Source organism: Cygnus olor, chromosome 9 (assembly GCF_009769625.2).
Source record: "Cygnus olor isolate bCygOlo1 chromosome 9, bCygOlo1.pri.v2, whole genome shotgun sequence".
Classification (NCBI taxonomy): domain Eukaryota; kingdom Metazoa; phylum Chordata; class Aves; order Anseriformes; family Anatidae; genus Cygnus; species Cygnus olor.
This window is the reverse complement of record NC_049177.1, coordinates 6,233,998-6,256,387: the sequence shown is the minus strand read 5'-3', so window position 1 is coordinate 6,256,387 and position 22,390 is coordinate 6,233,998. Positions and strand designations below refer to the sequence as shown.

The following is a 22,390-nucleotide window of genomic DNA, read 5'->3' as shown; positions in this document are numbered from 1 at the left end:
AACTACCAAGCAATTTGCATACTTCCTGAAGGAAGATGGGGAAGTCTGATGCCATTGCCATACCTCACCGTACTGTTTTATGAGTTTATATGCTGGTTTACTTTCTGTGTATTCATTTCCTGCCTGCTGGTACTTCTACTGCCTGACATAAATGTGCAGGGAGCACAGCATTCACTGCCTGTCTGGAAAGCTGACTCAGGTGCAGTCTGGATCTACTGTCATAACCATCCTATTTTTATAGTCATTACACACACTTAGTCCTGTGTTTCTAGTCCAAAGAACAAATATTAAACTGCTAAGGTTTTAAACTAATTTTATGGAACTAGCTTTTTCTATCTGCATGTCAGTTTAGCTCCAAGAGATACTGAAAGAATAGCAAGTATTTCATTTCCTGTGGTTTTCATAGTAGTCAAGCACAGGTGAAATCCAGTTCCTAACTTTTTAACTAACTGTGCATTTAACAGTAGGACAATAGCTGTATTTTATTTCCTCTAAAACTAAGAAGAATCTAATCAGGTGTTTTAACTTCTTTAAAATAAATAGTAAATATGAAAATTCTCTTTCAGGTGTTGTACAGCACTTGCGAAATGGACAACTATTACGAGAAATTTATATAAACAAACATAAACTGCTTTTGAGTGACTGGACAGCAAAACAGCTCTACTTGGAGACAACAGGAAAGAGTCGAACCCTGCAGAGTGCGCTGGCGCTGCTCTACAGTTTTTTGCCAGATTTTGACTGGAAGAAAATTTACATCAGGCATCAGTGGAGCACCATTTTTTGTTCTGGAAGCTGTGACTGTCCTATGCGAAACCACTACCTAGAAGAGGAACAGCGCAGACAGTACAGTTTACGGGTGAAGAACAATGATTTGGAGAAGATATATGTTGATATGGCAAAGATAGTTGGCATTCCCACGAGGCAGCTGAGAGCTTCTAACCCAATAGATTCTCTCTTGTGCTATTTTTGCCACAATGTCAGTTTTCCCTGTACCAAAACTGGCTGCATTGGTATGGAACACTTCAAAGTAATCAAAAGACATCAGTTGGAGGATGAGAGAGAAAGACAGGAAAAGAAACTTTATTTCCTGTATGCACTATTGGCCACTCATCCTCTCCTCAACCAGACCGTTAATCGGCTGCAGCGTATTGCAGAAGGCAAGAAAGAAGAAGTATTTGTCCTTTACTCTGCACATGATGTCACGTTGTCACCTGTTCTTAGTGCCTTGGGCATTACAGAGGCCAGATTTCCACGATTCGCTGCCAGATTAGTTTTTGAGCTGTGGCAGGATGGGAAGAGACCCAAAGAACACTTTATCCGCATCCTGTACAATGGTGCTGATGTCACATTCCAGACCTCATTTTGCAAGGATTATTATAAACGTTCCAGCAAGCCAATGTGCCCACTAGAAAAATTTGTTAGCTTTGTCAAGAGGGATATGTTTTTAGTTTTTAACAGCACTAGTTATTATGATGCATGTCGTAGAAGACCACTGTAGGGAAGGAAAGTGAAAATATTTAACTTCTGTTTCAATGAAAGTCTGTATTTTGGTTGAGGCACAGTTCAGTCTTGTTGTTTCTTGTACCTGTAAGTACAAAAGGATATTGCTTGAAACCTTCTTCAAATAGTTTTATTTTCATTCAAACTGTAGATGGTCTCCAGTAGAAGAACAAATATTGAGGGAGTGTTATGTCTGTGTATGCTCACGTATGCTGTGTTAACTGTCATGAACTGATAAACCTCATGAGTTACTGTAGCCTTGGACTTTCTCTGATAGACTGACAGCATAGACTGATTTTCTCTATACTCCAGAGCAATACTTGGATACCATGAATTTGAAAACAAGAACAATCTTTTTTTTTTTTACCATCAACTTTCAATCATTTTAAGCAGCTGTATCAGGATATTTATAAAATTCCAGGCATCTGTGTTAAACCCCTCGTAAGATATTCTTAAAGCTCCCTACTCAAATAGAAGCATTTTAATATTTAGGGACAGGTCTTTAAAGCAAACTGTTTACCTTTACCTGTGCTTACATACTTGAGCATGTACAAATAAGTGTGTGCCTTTTTGACCTCACAGACCTACAAATACTATAGACTTATGTTACCTGTATCAGAGAAGGGTGTACTGGAAAATGTGTGCAAAACTCTATTCTTTGATTGCACTTTTAGCACTTTGAATAGTTCAAACACAATCTAGAAATATGTAAAGGTCTTGTGACATTGAAGTAGATAGCAAACACTAACATTACTGCTAAATCTGAGTGGGAAATTAGCATTATAAATCAGTCTTACAGGGAAGTGTTGGGCTCTTTCCCATTGTGAACATGCTCAAGCTGCTGTGCTATAAACAAAACAGTTTTAGGAATTTGATATAGTGGCTGCTTGAGACAGCTTGGCTAAACACTAAGAATTTTGTAGTTGACTTAGTATTTTTATGGACTAGGAAGCTCTTATTTTGTATGATCAGACTTGTACATATTGCACTGTGTGTATTTATAACACAGTAGATCTTTCTTACTACTTCAGTTTGTAAAGAGCTGTGAAAAGCTGACTTTTAGACGTTTTTTTCCCTTGATCAGGATGTGCAGACTTAAGTATAAACTGTCTTTTATGGGTAACTTGAGCAATGAGTATGTGTGAAAACTTGTATTCAAACCAATTTCATCTCTTTAGGAGTAGTAAATTGAGAACCATTTTATAATAGAGGCTATAGAAATTTTATAATTCTGGAGGTTTTTTACACATCTAGAAATAATTTAGTCTGTGACTTGTGATTCAGTGGTGCTAGTTTATCAAAGGAAGTGTAATTAAGCATAGGTTCTCTAACTGTTGGTATTCCACTCTGTTTTCAATGCTGTATTTGAACACGTTTCTTTAAATAAAAATTTGGGGACTCTTTGTATACTTGTGTGATACATTTATTCTGACTTCCTCAGCTGTTAGCAATAACAAGCTTAAGTGTATTTTGTTAAGCTGCTTGTTGTGCCAATAACTTCTGCATTGGCTCACTGTAGCACTTCATATGTTCCGGTTCCCAGTCTGAGGAGAAGCAGGTAAATACTTCATCAATATCAAATTAGAAATCACAATAGCAAATTTGGGTCTGCTTTATCTCATTAAAATGTGTAACTTCTGAAAAGGTTTTCTTTTTGTCTAAGGGACTGACTGTTAATAATCATATGTGATTGTGTGCTGGAGGGCAAACAGGAAGAGAAAATACTACAGTTGAGCTCACTTTTGTATAAATTGTGAACTAGACCATTTATCTAAAATAAACACCAAATGCTCCAAAGAATTTTTGAGCTGTCTGCAAAAGGCAGCTCTAGCTCTTCAGAGTGTTACCTGTTGGAACTCTGATGCTCTTTGGTGAACAATTACAGGAATGATGCTGAAGTGCAGAAAATGTTACCACACGCATGCTATTGGTGTTTTGCGTCTGTTCTTTAGCAGTTTTGAATACTTAACAGCTTCTGCAAATGCCAGTTTTGGTACCTTGGTACCTGATGTAGGAGTAGCATCACTTTTCATTGTCTGAAGATGGACCATAGAAGTGCTTTATTTTCATTTCCCTGTGCAGAAAGATTCCCTTTGTCTGTTATAGGGGTTTTGAGATGCAGCCATAAGCTGGAGTGTACCTGAGTTTGGATGGATTTCTTACTTGTTGAGCTCAAAGAATCCCTGAGATGCTGGATATTGATGGATACTACAGCTGTTCCCCATACTGAACTTTTCTGCAGAACCGCAAAAATGCACTGATTGCCATGCTCTAGCCAGAGTTCTCTTTATCCTTGGAGGATAATGGGAACTGGTATTTCATTCCTCATATCTGTCTTTCTCAGCTTTGCTTCTTTGTTACGTGTAAACTTCTGCTGTGTTTAAGGAGGTGGAATTTTTCAGTGCAGTGCTGATGTGCAGTCCCGTATTTTGTCTTCTGTTTCAGTTCTGGTAGTTATGAAAGCTTTAGTTTTAAATATCCCTTGAACGTTGGGAATGCCAAATTACTTGCTTTGAGCTGTCCTATTTTGTATTTTTATTTAGGAGAGTCTGAGAAGGCATCTAAATGCAGAATATTTGGGTGCAAAGTAACACAGAAAGAAAGTTCTCTGAAAATGCTGTTGGAGAGATTTGATGAAAGAAAGAAACAGGGTGCCCTCTCGTGGAGTTTTTGTTACGCAAAAATGGTTTCATGTGAATTAACCAAGGAAAAAAAACATGCATTTGCCCTGAAATTGCAACACTGTGGAAAAGTAGAGTTAACAACAGGTAAGCTGCAGATGGCTTTCATACTGCAGACTGAAAAAGAGGCCTGATTTTTCCACTCTTTAAGTGGACAGTTATTTATAGAAGATGCTCAAAACCTTGTGGGGTGAAGTGGGGATAATAACGATAACTGCGACAGCTATTTTAAGTAGGTCATGTTGCTGAACCTAAGTGTATTCTTCAGGTCAGTACAGCTTTGCTGCCCTGTGTATTCCATTCAGTCCTACTCTTTTCAGCAGAGTGAGTTTTGAAGTTAATAAAGTTGATAGCGTATGGGATTATAAAGCAGAATGTTTCCCTGACAGTTTGCTGTTTTGGTCTCTGGTGGTTTGCTTGCCTTGTGGTTTGATTTTTTTCCCTTTTCCACATGAAAGGAGCCATGCCACGTGTGTGTGCTGTGTCATTTTTCAAGTAGTTGAGATATGACAGGCTTTGAATTGCACAGTCAATATCAGTTCCACTACTGCCTTGGAAGCACAACTGGTCTTGACAGTATTTGGACTCTTCCTGCAGAGAACTTAAGTTTAAAACAATTGAAAGAAAGAGAAAGAAAGAGCCAGTTAGATTCTCTCTGATCTTTTATGACCTAACAGTAATGCGGATTTATGGCATCTTATTTATTTATTTATCTTATTTGTGGCATAAATATGTAATGAGATGCAGCAATTCAGAACATATATCTCAAGTAAATAAATTGTACTTTTTTTTTTTAATTTCCAAGGTGGTAAACTGAGGCACAAAACTGTTTAATGACTTAGTATACTGAGGGACAGAACTTTTTGACTGTTTCTTCCATGTAGTCTAACTGTTCTAACAGAAGCTAGCATGTAGTCAATCCCCCATTTTCCCCTCTCCTTCTCACCATCACAACTAACATTATAATCTTTAAAGCATGAGGACAAATCAAAATGACGTGGCCTCTGTCTCTCTGTGGTAAGCTTGAAGGTATCATACAACTGAAATGCAGTCTGCTGTGCATGTGAGCAGTGGATTGCTGTGTTTCTTACTGGGATTTTCTGTCTTCCTCTTGTTGATTCCACTGTCACCAGCACTGCAATATAAGTATTGTTTGTACTTTTGATGAGATGTTTTTAGTTAGCATTCCATTCCATGGAGCAGGATGAATGTGAATGCTTTACCTATCAGTGGTATCGTTCCCTTGACACATTGCAATTAGTTTGTATTTGTGTATTCCTTGTTAGAGACCACCCATAGATTTATTGATGGCAGTGTGCTTCAGCTCCTGACTTTCCCTTTAGCCTCACTTTCCCCTTGGGTAATTAGGGAATAGTCATCCTTTCTTCCTCCCCAACCCCTCCAATTTCTGAGAAATTTGTGACTAGTGTCACAATACAGTAGAAAGAATGGCATCCATAGGGTATCATGCATCAGGCCCAGCACATTGTGTCTATGCAGTGAGGCTTGTCCTGTGCTGGCCCACAGCCTGACTTCTGAAGCCAGAAGAGGCAGCTACTGCTGCAGAGAAGAGAAGGGGGAAAGAAGAGAGAAAATCCTCCTCTTATCCTTCTGCTAGGCAGTAACCAGTGCAGGTTGCACTGCTGAGCCATTTCCAGGCAGGTGTTGACTTCTGAAGAAACACCCCCTCTGAGGTTCTTAATAACACTGACTGAAAACCAAATATATTAAAACTGACATTTAAACAATTGGCTAGCCTCTCTTACTTGGCTCTTATTAGAGGTTGTACAGTATATCGAGGCGTACTTCTTACCATTGACCTTAGATAATTTCTGTAAACTCCTCTTCGCTTCTAGCATAAGAATCCCGTTTCTCTCTTGCAAGGGCTTTTGTTCACCCAGGGCTTCATTCACAGCACAGGAACTGAGAGGACTGCTTGGGATGTTGTTCCTTCAAACTGAACACAAATACCATTAAGCCTGTTGTTTCCAAAAGTCCTGGACAGCCATTTTCAAAAGTGATTTAGCTTTATGTTTAAGCTATTCATTTGGGATGCCCTGGGTGGGGGAGGTGTGTGTGGGGGAAATCATTGTCAAAGGCTCTTCATATACTTCTATTAAAAAAAGAAAAAAAGAAAAAAAGAAAAAAAAAAGTAAAAGTGATGTCATTTGAAATCTAAGACAGATTTCATTCTAAGAATAGTTGTTATTTTAGAGGGGGGAAAAAAATAAATCTGTGTCAGTCTTTTAAGACGTCATTGAAAATGGTTGTTGGGGAATGTGGGGGTGGAGGGGAGTTTAAGGGCTGAAGCTGTTGCTGCTGAAGGCCCTTCCACAACAGGACAAGCATGATAAAAGTAGAAATAGCAGAAATAGAAAATACAGTCTCTCTTGTTATACTCACATGAATCTGCTCTGGAGCAGGTACAACAGGAGCCTGTTTTAAGCATACCAAAACCTCATCTCAGTACAAGGCCAACTTAAATATTGCTTTTACTGATCCTCAGTGTTTACATCAACATTGCCAAAGAAGCAAAGCCTTTCAATGAATAGAGAGAGGAAAGGCAATGGAGGAGACAACAGGTGGATTTCAAGTTACAGATTCCAGATGTTCATCTCGATCTTGAGTCAAGATCCTCTTGATCCAATCCCCTTTTCACTGCAGTCAAGATATTTATTAGGTCATGTGATAAAGGGCTCATCTCTGTGAACATACAGGAGTATAGAACAACAAGAAGTGAGGAACCCCAACTCATGAAACAGCACACTGTTTACTGATTACTCCCATGTCGGGCACAGGAGAAGGATTAGCCCCACTGTCCAGATGTGAAACCATGAAGTCAACAGAAAAGGCTCTGCGGAGCACCTCACTACCTGAGGGGTGTCACTGCCTACTTGGGGTACAGGGATGCAGGGGAAGAGCATCTTTGGATTGTACAAGGCTTGTTGTGGGATGCATAGGGCAGGAACAAAAGCTATTGAAAAGGAGGAATCAAGGTTATTTGAGGAGGAATAAGCAAGAGAAAATAGAGGAGGGGATAAAGGAACAAAAACGGTTAGTTGCCTGAAAAGAGTTTGCTGGTCAGTATGCTTGTTTGGTTGTGCCCTGTGCCTGATCACTGCAGTACGTCCTGTCATCATATTAAGCTCCAATTCTAACCATTTTTTTCTTGATGAGGGGACTACGCACTCCAGGCAACTGGTTTGAGGACCAGAAGTTGTAGGAGCCTGCGTGTCTGAGGTGTCATCACCGGACGAGAGCAGAGTTCTGTGTGTGGGCACATGTACACGTGGGTGTGAAGTGACTGGAATGTTAAAGGGCCCAGGGCTGGCAGCTGGATAAATGGAGCGCGTGCTGTCTCGCTTCTCTAGGACTACTGGATCTGGCAAGTCCAAACCTTCAAATTTTGGAATCAGAGTGTTCTAAAAAGGGATTATGCAGATTTAGAAAAGGGGAGGGATGGCAGTAATAGTGATAAAATTGTTTCTTCCCTGAGAAAGTCTGTCTGCCTCAAAAGTGGTGAGCAACAGAGAGGCAGCCAGGCCTAGTTTCTGATGAACTGATACCAGTCCGCTGGTTTCTAACTTCACTCTCCATTTTGAACAGGTCACATATTTAATATTCTCTTTTGACAATGCTAGTTATAACAGGCTTTTGACCAATTCAATGTCTCCTCAATTTTTAAAAAGAAAACAAAACCCGTTAGTAATAACAGGCCTCAGTGTACCTTTTCTGCTACATTCCTACAAGCATAATTCAGGCATCAGAAGGATAATTAATGTCCGCTGACATTACTGGCTGTCAAGTGGGCCCCAATAATGTCTTGAGTGTGTTCTTATTCCAATCCCAAGCATCAGAGAGGTATCTTTTTGCTGAAACCTCTTTTGTAGGTATTTAAATGATGGCTATTACATAGTAATAGAGCTGGTATGAGATGACACTTGTCAGCAATTACTGTGCTCTCAGATGTGTTCCCAACACTTCAGACGTGAACCCACAGTTAAGTAGGTTTATGGAAAGTTTTACCTGTTAATTATTAACTTCTCCTTCTGTCTGCCATGTGGTAATTGGGTTTTTGGTAAGGAAGAACATTAAAATGCATCAGCTTGCAGAAGAGCGATAAAAATATTTTGCATTTAATAGGGGAATGGAACCAGCCAGTCATTCACGCTGAAGTGGTTGCTGTAAGGAGGAAGGCAGCTAGCTTAAATACACACAGATAGACAGGCCTCATTAATTGCAAGGGCTTATTGTGCCTCTGTGGTACTTCTGACAGTGCTCGGGAGTTCTGACTGGCAGGGAACAGGAGTTAATTGTTGTTGCAGTACCTGTGTGTCCTGCTATTTCTGTGAAACCACGGGATAGGATTGAAACTTTCCTCTCCATGAAGGACTGACTGCTTGTCACCCTTAATTTTTGTAAAACTTTTGGCTGTTGGGGCCTGCGCTGTGAGGGGCCTCTGGTGACTGAAGGCTGCTGGCGTGAGCCCCACCCCGCGGCGCCATTTCCAACAGCCAGGGGGTGGCTGGTTCCCACTGCCGTGGGGTAACAATCACCTGAACGGAGGAGCCGCAGGGCACGTGGGGAGCTGCCAAAATTTGAGAGAGTGAAGTAGGAGCTGGCTTTGGGCTGGACTACAAGACCCCAATGGTCTGCCAGGTGATGGCAGGCTGAGAGGGTCCAGACCTGCCCACCTCCCTGCCAGGGCTTCCAGCATCACTGTATCCCTGCAGAGATTGACACAGTCTTGTCAAAAAGCATAATTGGCAAAAAAAAAAAAAAAAAAAAAAAGCTACAATCAAACAGGTTTTAATTTTCATGTGTGAAATGCATAGTAAAAGAATGTCTTAATTGAGCACATGACAAAGTTAACAGTATTTAAGTTGTGAAAGTAACAAAATTGAGGATTCACAAGGGGAGTTTGTGTGTTTGTTTGCTCACTGAGCATAAGCAAAATCTTAGCAGCTAAGCAACTATAATTTGTGGTAAAAAGTATGATTTTTTTTTTCCTGGAGAGAGAGGATCTCTTATCCCAGAGAAGAGATACCTCCCCAGAAGATATTTCCTCTTTGCGACTTGACTGCCATCCCAATCAACCTTTTTGCTTCCTCCAAAAAATCTGGATGCAAGTTGAGTTCATGTCCTGTGTTGATGTTGCACCCCCACTGATTTTTTGATCAGCTGAGAGTTTTTTCTTATGTATCTGTAGAGAGCATAAACCAGCACTGGCACACTGTGACAGAATGTCATCAGCTTCTGTAAAAATTTACGTTTCCTTATAAATGTGGATATTATTTCATCTGACCTTGGCAATCATGAAGGTACTTTGGTAGCTGTGTGGAGGACTTTGGAAACAGAAATATTCCCATTAGCATGTGAATGAAATGAGAGATACGAAATGTCAAATATGGGAACCAGAAACAGCAGGTGCAGGGAACACTTTGTATGAAAGCTCAGAAATGAAATATGTCATTTTGAATACTTCTGGATGTTACACTTGAAATTTAAAAAAAAAGTTGGTTTGTGGTCAATTTGTGGATGTTTCCATCCACAAATGTGGTGGTGGGCTTTGTTAATAAATGGTTTGTTGTGAATACTTTCAGCTCTAAGTGCAATATGAGTCATTTTCTTACTGCTCTGGAATGGGAGATGTACTGTTGCTTTAGTTTGTTTTTAAAATTACATTCTGTTCCATCAGTACAGAATCCAGGTCAGGTTTTCCCACTCCTCTGTGCTTTTAGATGATGAATATAGGTAGGATGAAACATAGCCATAACTTTATCCTAATTCTCTTAAGATTTCAATTTACCATGGAAACAGTCAAAATTTCTCTTCACTCCTCAAGCTCTCGAGCACATTTAAATGTGTTATTTTATCAATATGAAGTGGTGTTAAAAGAGGAAATCAAAATAACTGGTGTAATCTTTGAAGATTTCTCTCCTATCTACATTTATTAGAAGTGACTCTAAGGATAATTTAAAGAGTAAGTGCTATGCAGGTTATACCAATTAAAACAAAATGTAAATATTTAGCAATAGAAACAACAAACAGTCCCCAGTAACTGCTCAAGGTTAAGTGGGCAGCTAATGAATAAATACCTGTGCTTTGATTTCTATGTGATTATTCCACTTTCCATGTCAAGGGAATGTTTTCAAACTGATGAAACAAGGCAGGTGAAACAGAATCTGACCCCCCCAAATATTGTTTTAAATAAAAAGTCTAGGCCATTGGTCTTTTGGTGAATTTCATTAACATGGGGGACTCCAGAAATTCTCTTATAGCCCTCCCCTCAAGATTTTCTGCTCAAAGTGTGCTCCTTTTTGAGGTGTGGTATAACGGGGTAGCTCCTCCTGCTGTTTTTTCAAATTGTGTGCTTAGGATGACTGGCTGACTCCTTCTGTGAGAAGGGAATGGCTGGGGTTAGGCCTTCAGGGCCCTGAGAGGTGTGTAAATGAAATCCTTGTCTCTACATTGGACATGCATGGATTTGATAGATGGACCACTCAGTGGGGAAGGAATTGGCTGCGTGGTTGCACTCAAATTGTTTCAGTCAGTGGCTCAGTGTCCAAGTGGAGATTTGTAATGAGTGGTTTTCCTCAGGGGTCGGTATTGGGACCGGCGCTGTTTAACATGTCGGTGACATGGACAGTGGGATTGAGTGCACCCGCAGCAAGTCTGCTGATGACACCAAGCTGTGTGGTGAGGCCAACCCACTGGAGGAAAGGGATGCCACCCAGGGGTCCTGGGCAGGCCTAAGGCCTGTGCAAACCTCATGGAGGTCAACAAGGCTCTGGGTCAGGGCAACCCCAAGCACAAACGCAGGCTGGGCACAGAATGGGTGGAGAGCAGCCCTGAGAAGAAGGGCCTAGGGGTGCTAGTGGATGAGAAGCTCGACACGAGCCAGCAACGTGTGCTTGTGGCCCAGAAAGCCACCCGTACCCCGGGCTGCACCAACAGCACTGTGGCCAGCAGGGCGAATGAAGGGGATTGCCCCCCTCTGCTCTTATGGGGCCCCACCTATGGTGCTGCGTTCAGCTCTGGGGCCCCCAGCATAAGGAGGACATGGACCTGTTGGAGGGAGTCCAGAGGAGGCCACAAGGACAGTCAGGTAGCTGGGGCACCTCTCCTATGGAGACATGCTGAGGGAGTTGGGGTTGTTCGGCCTGGAGGAGAGAAGGCCCCAGAGAGACCTCACAGAGGCCTGCCAGTGTCTAAAGGGGGCTACAGGAAGGCTGGGGAGGGACTCCTTGTTAGCGAGTGTAGTGATAGAACAAGGGTGAATGGTGTTAAACTGAAAAAGGGCAGATTTAGGTTAGATATTAGGAAGAAATTCTTTACTATGAGAGTGGTGAGGCCCTGGCTCAGACTGCCCAGAGAAGCCGTGGATGATGCCTCATCCATGGCAGTGCCCAAGGCCAGGCTGCATGGGGCTTTGGGCAGCCTGGGCTGGTGGGAGGTGTCCCTGCCCAGGGTAGGGGTGTTGGAATTAGATGATCTTCAAGGTCCCTTCCAACCCAAACCATTCCATGAGTCTATGAAAGGGAACCAGAGCCAAGTGATATTACAGTCTGTGGACTGCAAGAGAGAGTCATGACGGAGGAAAGGATGGTATGCTAAAGAAAAGGTATCAGCTACAAAAATGCGTGGAGTAATCCTTTCACTTTTCTCAGCATTGGTAAGATATTATCTCAAGTGTCATGTTCGGTTTTGGAGTTGCAACCTCAAAAACAATGGGAATGCTCAAAAATATGATTGAACAACCTGGAGTGAGATAGCCTTCAGAAGAGAAAGTTAACAGGCAAAAAATGGTAACCCTGAAAATGAAGGAAATAATCTTTTCCTTAGGGTTAGGACAAGACGTAATTGTAATAAAATAAGACTGAAATTGGGCATTTAAGAAAAAAATTGCAAGAGAAAGCCTAGCAAAGTGGTGGAATGGATTGGTGGGATGGGGATGGTGAAGTCACAGACCTTCAGTGTTTTCAGGAACAGGGGATACAAATATGTCCCTGGCAGCATCAGTTGATTTTGATTTGCAACTAGGAGATAAATAGGTGATTTTGAGTCTCTTTCATCCTTTCATTTTTCTTTGATTCTATGACAATATGTTCTTAAGATTCACTGCATAAAATACTGCTGACATATTGTGGTAGTTTCCTGGCAAACTACTTGGGAATTCGGAAGTTGTACACTTCTTCAAAGTCTTCAGGTCATGTACAGCTATATGATGGCTTCTCATCCATCAAAACGAGCCACAGAATTTGGCAGGGCAGGGGTTTCTCTCAGTTCCCACAGGAGTGTGCAAATGCAGATTTCTTTCCAGGGTTCCTGCCAAAAACCTCCTCAGGGAAAAAAAAAATCTATGCTGTCTTAACCTGCTACCTTTCATTACTTCTTTTTTTTTTCTGTTAAATCACTGACAGCTCAGGTAATTTCAAAATATTGGCCTATGTATGGGGTCTTCTTTTCCAGACACAGAATTTAGTATGCTTATTGCATTTCTGATCCACCGTTTTTAGAAATTGTTATTTTTAATTTCTTATTTAAACTGGTTGCAAATTTGATTTTCCCAGAATTCAAATGCTACCTGTGAGTTCATGCACGTTTGTATATGGGTCTGTATATAAATATGATTTTTTTGTACGGAATTCTCATAAATATGTACATGGGAAAAAAAAAAAAGCTTTATATCCAGTTCCTAAATCTGTCAAAGCAGATTCATGCTTGAATAGTGCACTTTGCTCTGCATGTACTGCTCTCTTTGCTGAAGCCCTCCTAAATGTGAATTTTCAGAATTTCTTTATGCATTTTTCCAGCAAAGTTTCCTGTAGGGAAAGTAGTTTCTGTAATGAAACACTTCCCTGCAAGAGGAGGTTACAGTCTGTCCTGTTAAATATTGATCTAAAATTTCAAGCTGTTGCAGCTTTCATCTTTTCAGCTCCCATCAGAACTCCCGGGAGGTGTATAGTTTATCTGCACAAAGCTAGACAGAGACACTGCTCGTTAACTTCTTGAGATGTTAGGAAAGGAAAATGAATTTGCCAGCAGAGGCGAATTAGGTGCCTTTTGTCAAACACTTTCAGCAGCTGTCTTTCCTACTGAAGAGTTTTCCTCAGCCTGGTTAAATGCCAATGTGCTGCTGTTACCCTGGCAGACCAGCTCCACAAATCACCTGTTTATTGGCTAGGTGGAAGAAAAGAACATAAAGTTTTCGTACTTTAATCTGGTGCTTGACTGAATCTGGTCTGTTGGTAGCATTTTAACACAGAAGTGAAATTTTTGGAATCATACTCTGCAATAGTCTGGGGAGAGATCTCCTTTTGGTGACTTCTGAATCTGGCTTGATTTAAGCAACATTTGACAGGAAGGTTGAAGTCTCCAAGTTTCTATGAATTCTTGGAAAATATGTGACCAGGTGGAGGAAAGAGATTGTTTCATCTGTAGGGAAAGTTAGAGCATGTTCTGAAGATACTGAAATTGATCAGAGATGAGATTACAAAAAAAAACAAAAACAAAAAAACACACAAAAAAAACCAGATACCAGGCTTCTTAAATTCCAGAGCTACTTGTTTCTTTCTTGTTCTCCATCAATGGACATTTATCCATAAAGGTAGTGCAATGAAGCGTTTCCAGATTTGTGCCCATACTGTCAGATTGCTGATCTGCTCTGCAGGGTGTGGGCAGACAGGTAAGTTCCAAATGAATTTTTGGCATGAGACTCTGTTTCATTGGTGTCAAGAGAAGAAGCAGTTTCACATGAATCTTTGTGGAAGCACCAGCAGGGTATTTGCATTAAGAAATGATACATGCCATCCACATGGTGGCCACTAACAAGGGAGGTAAATGAGCAGGGCCCCTTCACAACTGTGAACAGACCCTTGAAAAGGCTCACCTGCACCTCGATTAGAAGCCCTGAGGTTATTCCAACATGCAGTGTCTGTTGGGAAGCTCAAACTGGGAATAAAATTCCTCTGTGACCTTACTGCCCGCTGAAATTGCCGGATGAGTGAAGAAATGTCAGTTAAAACGAAGAGTGACTAAAGGGAAAGCTTGTATTAATTCAAGTTCTACAGACTGTTACAAGAAGTAGGGAAAAGAATTTTAACCCCGGTGTTCTGATGAAATTCCAGACTGTAATTACATTAGCTCTGAAGTCCACCTGCAGTTTTAATATAAAAACCTGTTCTGCTTCGAGCTGTAGCCTGCCATGCAGTTATACTGCTCAGTGTCAAACAGGTGCTAGAGTTCATCAGAGAGGTAAAAGGTAATATCATGTATATAGTTTATGCAAATTTTGGTGCGTTTTTCAAAGCCCCTTCAAGATTCTTCAGCATAAAATAATCAGCAGAAATGAGGCACTATTTGAGGAGTGACTTTTTATCAACGTGGTTGATGAGTTAATTTTTGGGAGATGCTAAATCCTTATGGTTACTTGTGTGTTTTGGTAAAGCTTAGAATATAAATACACCGTACATCTGAAAAGGATATCAGACCAGTGTCCAGGAACTTAGGTCAACTGTTCTGAGAAAAGATCATCATCAATAATTCAATCACATATTAAATGAATTGAAAATCTCAGTTCTAATCATGTAAGAGTGATTTTTGAATTCTGTTTGCTAGACTGATCAGACATGCGTGAGCTCTGAGAGATTGTGTTCCCATTGTACCGTTACCTTGAATAAAAGAGTTTTAATCATCTATACTGAGAAAAGGCAGCAAAAAACAGGTAACCTGCAGCTGGGTGATGTCAAGTGTGTGCCATCTCTCTGTAGTATACACAAAGGGTATTTTTGTAAATGCAGGCATTACCCAGTATCTCTCTGTAGGTCGTGATGTAAGAGGGCTGCTCTGCGTAGTGCGCTGCTGACACTCTCTTCAGGTTTTCATAAGGAATTTTTTTTCACGGAGCCAGTTTATGATTTATGGTACAGAAGATTTAAGAGATTTGGATTGCTTTCTTTTTAAATAAGTCTTCACTGTTCTGTGGATGATGATTTACAAATTGAGCACTACCCTTAATGCAGCAGTGTACAGAGCTTCTGACATCTGCAGCCTGATTTTTGGCTGTAATGCTGGATGGGTAATGTTACAGACTGCAGTAACTTCTTGCATCTAACTCAGAAATTGTGCTACTGCCCTCATCCGATAGTGGTTTGTTCTGTTGGTTCTTCTCCATTCACGCAAATCACATGATGGTCAGGATGATAATTTGAGTTCCCTGTTTATGATCGCCTTTTAAAGTAAGTATTTGCATTTTTAGTCATGAGGCTACCAGGTGAGATTAGATTCTGCTGCCATAATGCCAGTGTGTTTAGTTGGTGAGAGATGGCCCTTTCACCAAAATTAGACAGTCAAAGTGCTTTAACTAGACAGTCCCAGAAAGAAGTCTTGGCTGCTGGTCCTCACCAGAACCTCAGCTGCTTTCCTAGTGCCGGTCTGCACCTACGAACTGTGCAGTACAGGATCATTCACCTCTGAGGTGGTTGTATTTAACTTGCATCTCACCTCTCTGAGCCTCGCGCCAGCAGGATCAGCTCATTAAGCTCCATTCTGATTGTTTGTAGCCCCAACCATTCATTCTTAGCTTAGGCCAAGGAAATGCTGAGAACATTTTTATAAAGCCCAAACTGCAACTGAAAGTAGAACTGTTCGAAGCGACCGGAAGGCAACTGCTGAATTCAATCAGGCCTTTAATGTAGGTTATACATTCATTAACTTTCACTCTTTCCTTAGATTTAGTGTTCGTTCCTTCTGTAAGAAACCATTCTGTGCGTTGTGGTGAGGGACAGTAACTGAGTGAGTAGAACTACAGACACCCCAAGATGCTACTCAGTGGGAAATGACAGGTTCAGCCTGCATGCAGCTATTAAATGTTCAAACAACCTGAGAGAGGGAATATTTCCCAGTTTGCCTTGGGCAGTGAGAACCTTTGTGTTTAATGCAACTTAGAAATTTTCTCTGCAGGCTTCATAAGGGCTACAAGGACTGCTTAGGAGCTGCAGTGCCATGCCCTTGCTGTTCATTCCTACCTTGAGGTAAACAGTGACAGAACACTGCTCAAGCCGTGAGGAATCATCCCCCTTTCATCAGACAGTCTGGGCAGTGTGCTACTGCTCGGTGCCTCTGCTGACTGTTTGTACATTGGGCTGCAAACTGAGGTACCTTTATTAAAAATATGTCATAGCACAGGAAGGCTGCGGTAAGAAGTTCTCCAAATGAGAAATGTATATTGCTAATGTCAAATTAAATTCACAAATTCACATCAGCAACCGCTCTGAGCTGTGACTCTTCTCATTCCTTCCATCCTTTTCTTTTTTTTTTTTTTTTTTCCCCCATGGTGACACCTGATTAAGATACAAATCAGCAGTGTCCAGGTGAGAAACCTCCCTGAGAGCCATCCGTCTTTCTGCAGACAACATCCCAGGTAGCCATCCCAGCGCATACAACGAATTCCGTAGGTGTTTGCTCCACAGTACTGTACAATCTTGCTGCCAATGGAAGTGTGCCATGTTGCAGGCCAGGCTGCTCACCTGGGAGCCCGGTGCTGTAGATTTATTTCATTTCTGAATGGTGTAATCAGTCAGGCTCTTACATTCTGTCGCACGCAGGCCTGGTTATTGGCACCACAAATCCCTGCTCTATTTGTCTTCTTTTAAAAGGTGATTCATCCACAGGGCAGTAGCATATTAATTATTATTTTCAGGTTGCCTCTTACATCCATCCCTTTAACATTTGCAAGCTTTTATAAATTTTACATATGACTTTCCAAAAATATGAAAGTATCAACGAGATGATCATAATCCATAAAGGCTTGTACTCATGTCATCTTAAAGAAGTGAGAAGAGGAAATGTCTAGGACTCAGACTTCTAGCCAAGTAAAATGACCCTATATTTCTGTCTGACCTATTTTATTCTTTAGCTTGGGGAGCTAACTAGCTGACAGGTGATGCTGTAAGGTTCCAAGTGACCTAGCTTGAAATGCAGGGAGTTGGACAACCAGTGGGATCTCTGTTGTGGAAAATCTCACTTTGAGTCTATTCATTTCATGACTGATCTAGAGAGTCTTCTCTTCTGCTGTAGTAATTCTAACACAGCCTAGCTCTCTCTCTCCCCCCCCTTCCCCTCTTCCCCTCACTCTCTCTCTCAATGTGAATGAGTGATTTTCTGAAGTCTAGTGTATCTAACTTTGTTTTTGCCAAACCTGGGAAGAATCACAGGTATCAAGGGGAAAAATGCCAATCTATTTTCATTATATCAAGATTTGTGTGGCTGTTTGGCTCCATACACCAGGAATATCACGTTTCCTATTCTCAGACTGAAGGAGCAGGGAAAGTGTGTCTTTTTCTCCAGGAGAGGGTGTCCCATCACTGCTGGCCAGAAAGATCTTACACTCAGGGCTTACACATTCTTTGGTCTGCTTTTCCTAATGTTATGTTGCAGCAAAAAACAGTTTGGAGAAATGCAAAGACAGCAAATCTTAGTGAAAAAATGTATTTGAAATGGTAGATAAAATATTGTATGTATAGCTGTTTCACTTAACTTTCATGACTATCCAAACTTACAGAGCCTGTTAATGAACATAGGATCTAGCTTGAATGCACTGTACATATCACGATTCTTTTTCTGTTTATGTAACAGTCTGATGTATTTCATTAATTCCTTCCTGAAATCTAACACCTGATTTGTGGGCCATATTTCGATCCTTGTCTGATTTTGTTTTCAGAAGCAAGATGTGCTCTGTATGGCAACTGCTATGTTATACAGGCACACACAGTAAAGTACCTTTATTTAATTTTACCTTCCTCTATAACATGAAAGCAACATGCCTTTTCTACTCTTCTTTTTAAATAGTCTCATTATTCAAATGCATGGCAATTTTAATGACAATTTGCATAAGTTTGTAGAGTCAGTCTAGCTGATGGCTGTGAAACAAATGTTTGCAAAATTTATTTGGGGCTTCAATTTCTTCGTTATAGCTTGTTGTTATTGCTCTTCCCAAATCCTGGCAGCTGAAGAATGAGAAAAAGAAAAAGCAGAGAGAATCGATAGTAAGAAAATAAACTTCTAATATAAAATGACAGCTTGACAGCGAACATATCTGGCATGAATTGCAAATGCAGCAAAGAGTGGGAACCATAATCTGATTTCTTCTGGTTCTATATCATTCTTTTATAGAATGTCTTTTTTTTATACTAACACCATTTGTGTCATAGGAGCCTTAATATAATCAATATTATATTGCGAAAAAATTCTCAGGATAGTCACAAGTGTTTTATGCCTCCTTATAGGCATTTACAATTATTTTTTATGATAGTAAATGTTAATTTTAGAGGAATCCACACTAGTTCTAAATCAAGGAAGTCTTCTGTACTGAACTGAGTCACTTAAAAAGAAAAGATAATCTCAAGATTTCTGTTCTTTGGTGCTGAGGTGTCATGGAAATAACTGAAGTTGGTATTATTGGATTGAATCTAAGCTCTAGCCCTGACTTGGCTCATGAATTGTAGCTACAATCAAATCAAGACCCAAATCTTCAAATCTTTTGATTTAAAGGGATAGCTGATGGCATGATATGTATCATGTACAATTTCTACATTATTGTACTTGGCAATTGTTTCAGGTGCTTCTCCAAATGTTATATGTAGTTTTGGGATTTTTTACTCCAGTTAATTCTAGCTCTGTTTGCTAGAGCTGATCTTTGCCCTTCCTGTCTCCTGAAACAGCCAACACACCTTGCATCATGTGTGAGCTTGAGTGTAGCTCCTCATGGACTTTTCTTTTGTGCTTTTTTTCCCAGCCTTTGCTGTGCAACAGTCCCAAAGGACCCCATGCAGAATATTTTTTCTAAGATTCCTACAAAACAGCTATTAATTCTTTCAGATCTTTCCCACAAGTGCAGGGCATTCATTTAAACCAAATGAACTTTATTAAAATTAGAGAGATGTTTAGTTTAGAAGCAATAAAAAGGTAATTGTCTTACCTGAAAAACTAAAATTAGACGCATTTTTATAGCATGAGCCTGTAATATATTTGAAGTTTAACATTTAATAGAATGCATGGCTGAGAGACTCACTATCTGTGGTATCAAACTCATCCCTATGCTTGTGTGTGTCCATTGGAAAAGATGGCCTCAAGGAAACAAATATTTGGCTCTGCTCACTGAAATTTCCTGGTGGGTCTCTGCAGCAGTTTTCTGAGAATGTCTTTGACTTCAAAATGCTATGTATTGCAGTGACTCAGATCTTCATTCACAGCTAAGCACAAACCCATTGATTATAATGTTGTATCTCAAGAAAACTGGCCATTCTCCTTGCTCTTGTTTGACTCTTGGTATGGATCACAGTTCCTGTACTTGTACTGACTCATTTTCATTTCTTTGATAGGTGAAAGATAAAAGGGTGAAAGATTTCTTTGATAGGTGAAAGACTAAAGATCATCAGCCGACTCATAACTGTGATGCTGTCTCTTCCAGAGGTTCATTAGGACTCACTCAGCAAGGTTCCCTGGCTATGCCTGTACTCTTTGGAAGCAGCAACCAGATTGCATTTAGGTGTGCAGTAAGTATCTGTCAGCAACATGTCAGTCTTTAACAATTGTGATTCATCCATATAAAAAAAAAAAAAAAAAAAAGAGTAAGAAATTCCTTTTCTGCTTTATGTCACCCACACTTTATGGCACTAACGGCACTTGTTCCACATAAGGACTGCACATAGGCTCTTCTACTTGCTTATACAGCCTGAAATGAGATGGTGTTAGTGTGCTTGCTTGCTTCCAAAATTATGCTGGTTATTGTGCCAAGTTAAGACATGAATGTCAAGCCATTCCACAAGCCTAGAAAGAATAATAAAAATATTTATGAATGTTACAGTTTTAACTGTTACATTTTTTTAAGACCTCCACAGCTTGGACTGATTTATGTCTGTTCAGCTCTTTTTTGAAAATAAAAAAAATACATACAAAAGAAATTAAGGAAGCCAGAAGCTATGCATACAAAGAACTATCTAAAAATAAGAGGTAAAGCTATAAACTTTAATATCCCACTGAGTGAAGAAGAAGGTTTTTCTTGTCTGGCTACAGGAGTGTGTGCAGTTTTGCTGAAATGTAGTTCTCATTTTGCCTCATACAGTCTCTGTGGTGGTGACTGCTATTTTTACTTTAGATGTGGGCTTTTTAATTTCCTTATTTATGTTTTTATTCTCATCATAAGAGATGTATTATAACCGTTCACTGTATTCTACACGTTTAATTCCAAACTCTGACATGCAACAGCCTTTGGTTGAGCTGTGGCAGCTGGAAATTCAGCACAAACGACATGCAGTCCCCGAGTCTGAAAAGGAAGTTGAGTCACAAAAATACAAATTTCACGACAGAATAAATGAAAAAAAAAAACATTCTTAGAGACCAGCTGGTGGTGTATTATATCCACATTGTGACCATGCTCCATCATAGTCTGTCTGCTTGGTACTTTTAAAAATAATTTTGGCTTTATGTTTTCAACTGGTGTGCCAAGGATTTGATGTTACAGCAGAGGTGTCCAGTTGTGAAAGAATGTCTGATCATGGTCATACAGTGTAGATGTGTAGTACTGTCCTTCAGAAATGAAAGAAGCGTGTGACTTGCAACCTTTTAGTAGTGTAACAGAATGATCACGCTATGAGATGTATTCTGGAAGTCAGCTAGAAGAGTAAAGGAATAAAGTGAGAAGCTTGTTCTTCCCTTCAAACAGTCCATGTTTTTGCTGATTTTCCTGAAGGAGTTCACATCTTGGAAATATTTTTTTCCTATTCCATTAAAAGTCTCTACCAGTAGTGTGAGAAAAACTGATGAAAGTTTTGTTTCTTTTCAGAAATGTACTGTCAAACACTCCGTTTTATTTGTCATGCTGATAGTCATGTAAGCAGTGGCCTGTATGAGGAGAGATGTGAATTTTAATGTTAGCATTCTTGGATGAGGAGTGTAGAAAGCAAAAGAAGATTTTGGCTGGCCAAGATATTTTTAACTCTTTCAAGAAGTCTAGCTTCCAGATAATACCAGCCGTCTTCTGAAGAACAAAAAAAAAATAAGTTTGTTCGCTGCCACTGAAAATTAAAGTTGTCGGATGCACCGAACAGTATGTGCACCACCTCAGATTTAAATTAAGGATCTCAGTCCAGTAGTTCTAGCCTAATGTGAGTTAAATAACATAAATATATATTTTGAAATACTGTATTGAGAACTTGTAGGTGATAAATGATTCTGATCATCCACTGAAAAGTTAACTTCTTTGAGGCAACTCATATTGCCTTGGGAAGAAGGAACAACAACAACGACAAAGTGTGGATATTTTCTGAGAGCTATTTGCTAAACAGAGCCTAAGATCTGGATAGATTTATGTCACTGATATGCCTGCTTAGCTATGCAGAGTGACAGCAGCATGATAGTTTGCGAATTGTCTCCTGAAACCACTTGGAAGCTCTTTTTGTCACTGCCTGATTTCAGTCATTGGTCAGGGAAGATGATAGGAAGCAGGGGCTTAAAACACCAGCCTCCCATTAAATCTGTTGAAGTTTTATTTCTAGCGTTGTTTTGTATTTGCTATGTGTTCCAGGAAGCACCCAGGTCTCTTGAAGAGAGATGCAAGCAATGCTCTGCACACCCTGAACAATTGTTGACTTTTCAGAAGCACTGGTCAGACTCCACATCAGGAGCACCTCCATGTCCAAGGTGGGCACGGGTAAATAAACAGGTGTACCTTAAAAAAATGCTGTGGAAATGACATACTTGGTATGCTGAGGGACTGCAGTAGTAAATCCGATATAAAAGCTGTGTGTGTAACTAGGAAAGAGCACAGGGTGATATATAGAATTGCTGCTTTAAGGTATTTCCAAAAGCTAACTAAATTTCATGTTCTCATTAGTCAAAACTTCCAAGGTGTCCTTTCATCTCTGTTATTCCATCTGTCACATGAAGCAACAGAAATCTGAGACTGGTTTTCAAACATAATTCCAGAAAACTGTCTTCCCTTTAGCCTCTGCCACGAAACATAGCACAAAAGAGCATTTTTAATGAGACATCATTTATAGAATATCTGCAAAAAAATGAAATGCCATAGACTTTGTGGAGTGGGCTTGCAGGCATCTGTTAGCATTGTAAAGGGAAGTGACAAGATCCCAAGATTGGCAAGAGCTTTAGGAGAAACATGCCAGATCCTTCTCTTGTAAACTCCTCTT

At 40.2% G+C, this 22,390-nt stretch overlaps 2 protein-coding genes across 4 annotated transcripts in view; one reads left to right on the top strand and one right to left on the bottom strand.

Annotated features, from left to right (window-relative positions):
* The window catches only part of PXYLP1 (2-phosphoxylose phosphatase 1), a 54,530-nt gene extending 51,623 nt beyond the window's left edge, over positions 1-2,907 (top strand). For all 3 annotated transcript variants that reach the window (XM_040566657.1, XM_040566658.1, XM_040566656.1), the window contains one exon: positions 567-2,907. In XM_040566657.1, the coding sequence (XP_040422591.1) occupies positions 567-1,498 (932 nt within the window). In that variant the 3' untranslated portion in view covers positions 1,499-2,907. The remainder of the gene's footprint in view (positions 1-566) is intronic.
* Positions 2,908-6,572: 3,665 nt separating this feature from the next.
* On the bottom strand, positions 6,573-21,894 carry LOC121074512. The gene is made up of 3 exons (XM_040566659.1): positions 21,770-21,894; positions 7,076-7,567; positions 6,573-6,884 (listed from the first exon to the last, which is right to left on the bottom strand). Exons 1-3 carry the CDS (start codon positions 21,875-21,877, stop codon positions 6,879-6,881), a joined length of 606 nt encoding a protein of 201 aa, XP_040422593.1. The 5' UTR covers positions 21,878-21,894; the 3' UTR covers positions 6,573-6,878.
* Between the last annotated feature and the right edge of the window lie 496 nt (positions 21,895-22,390).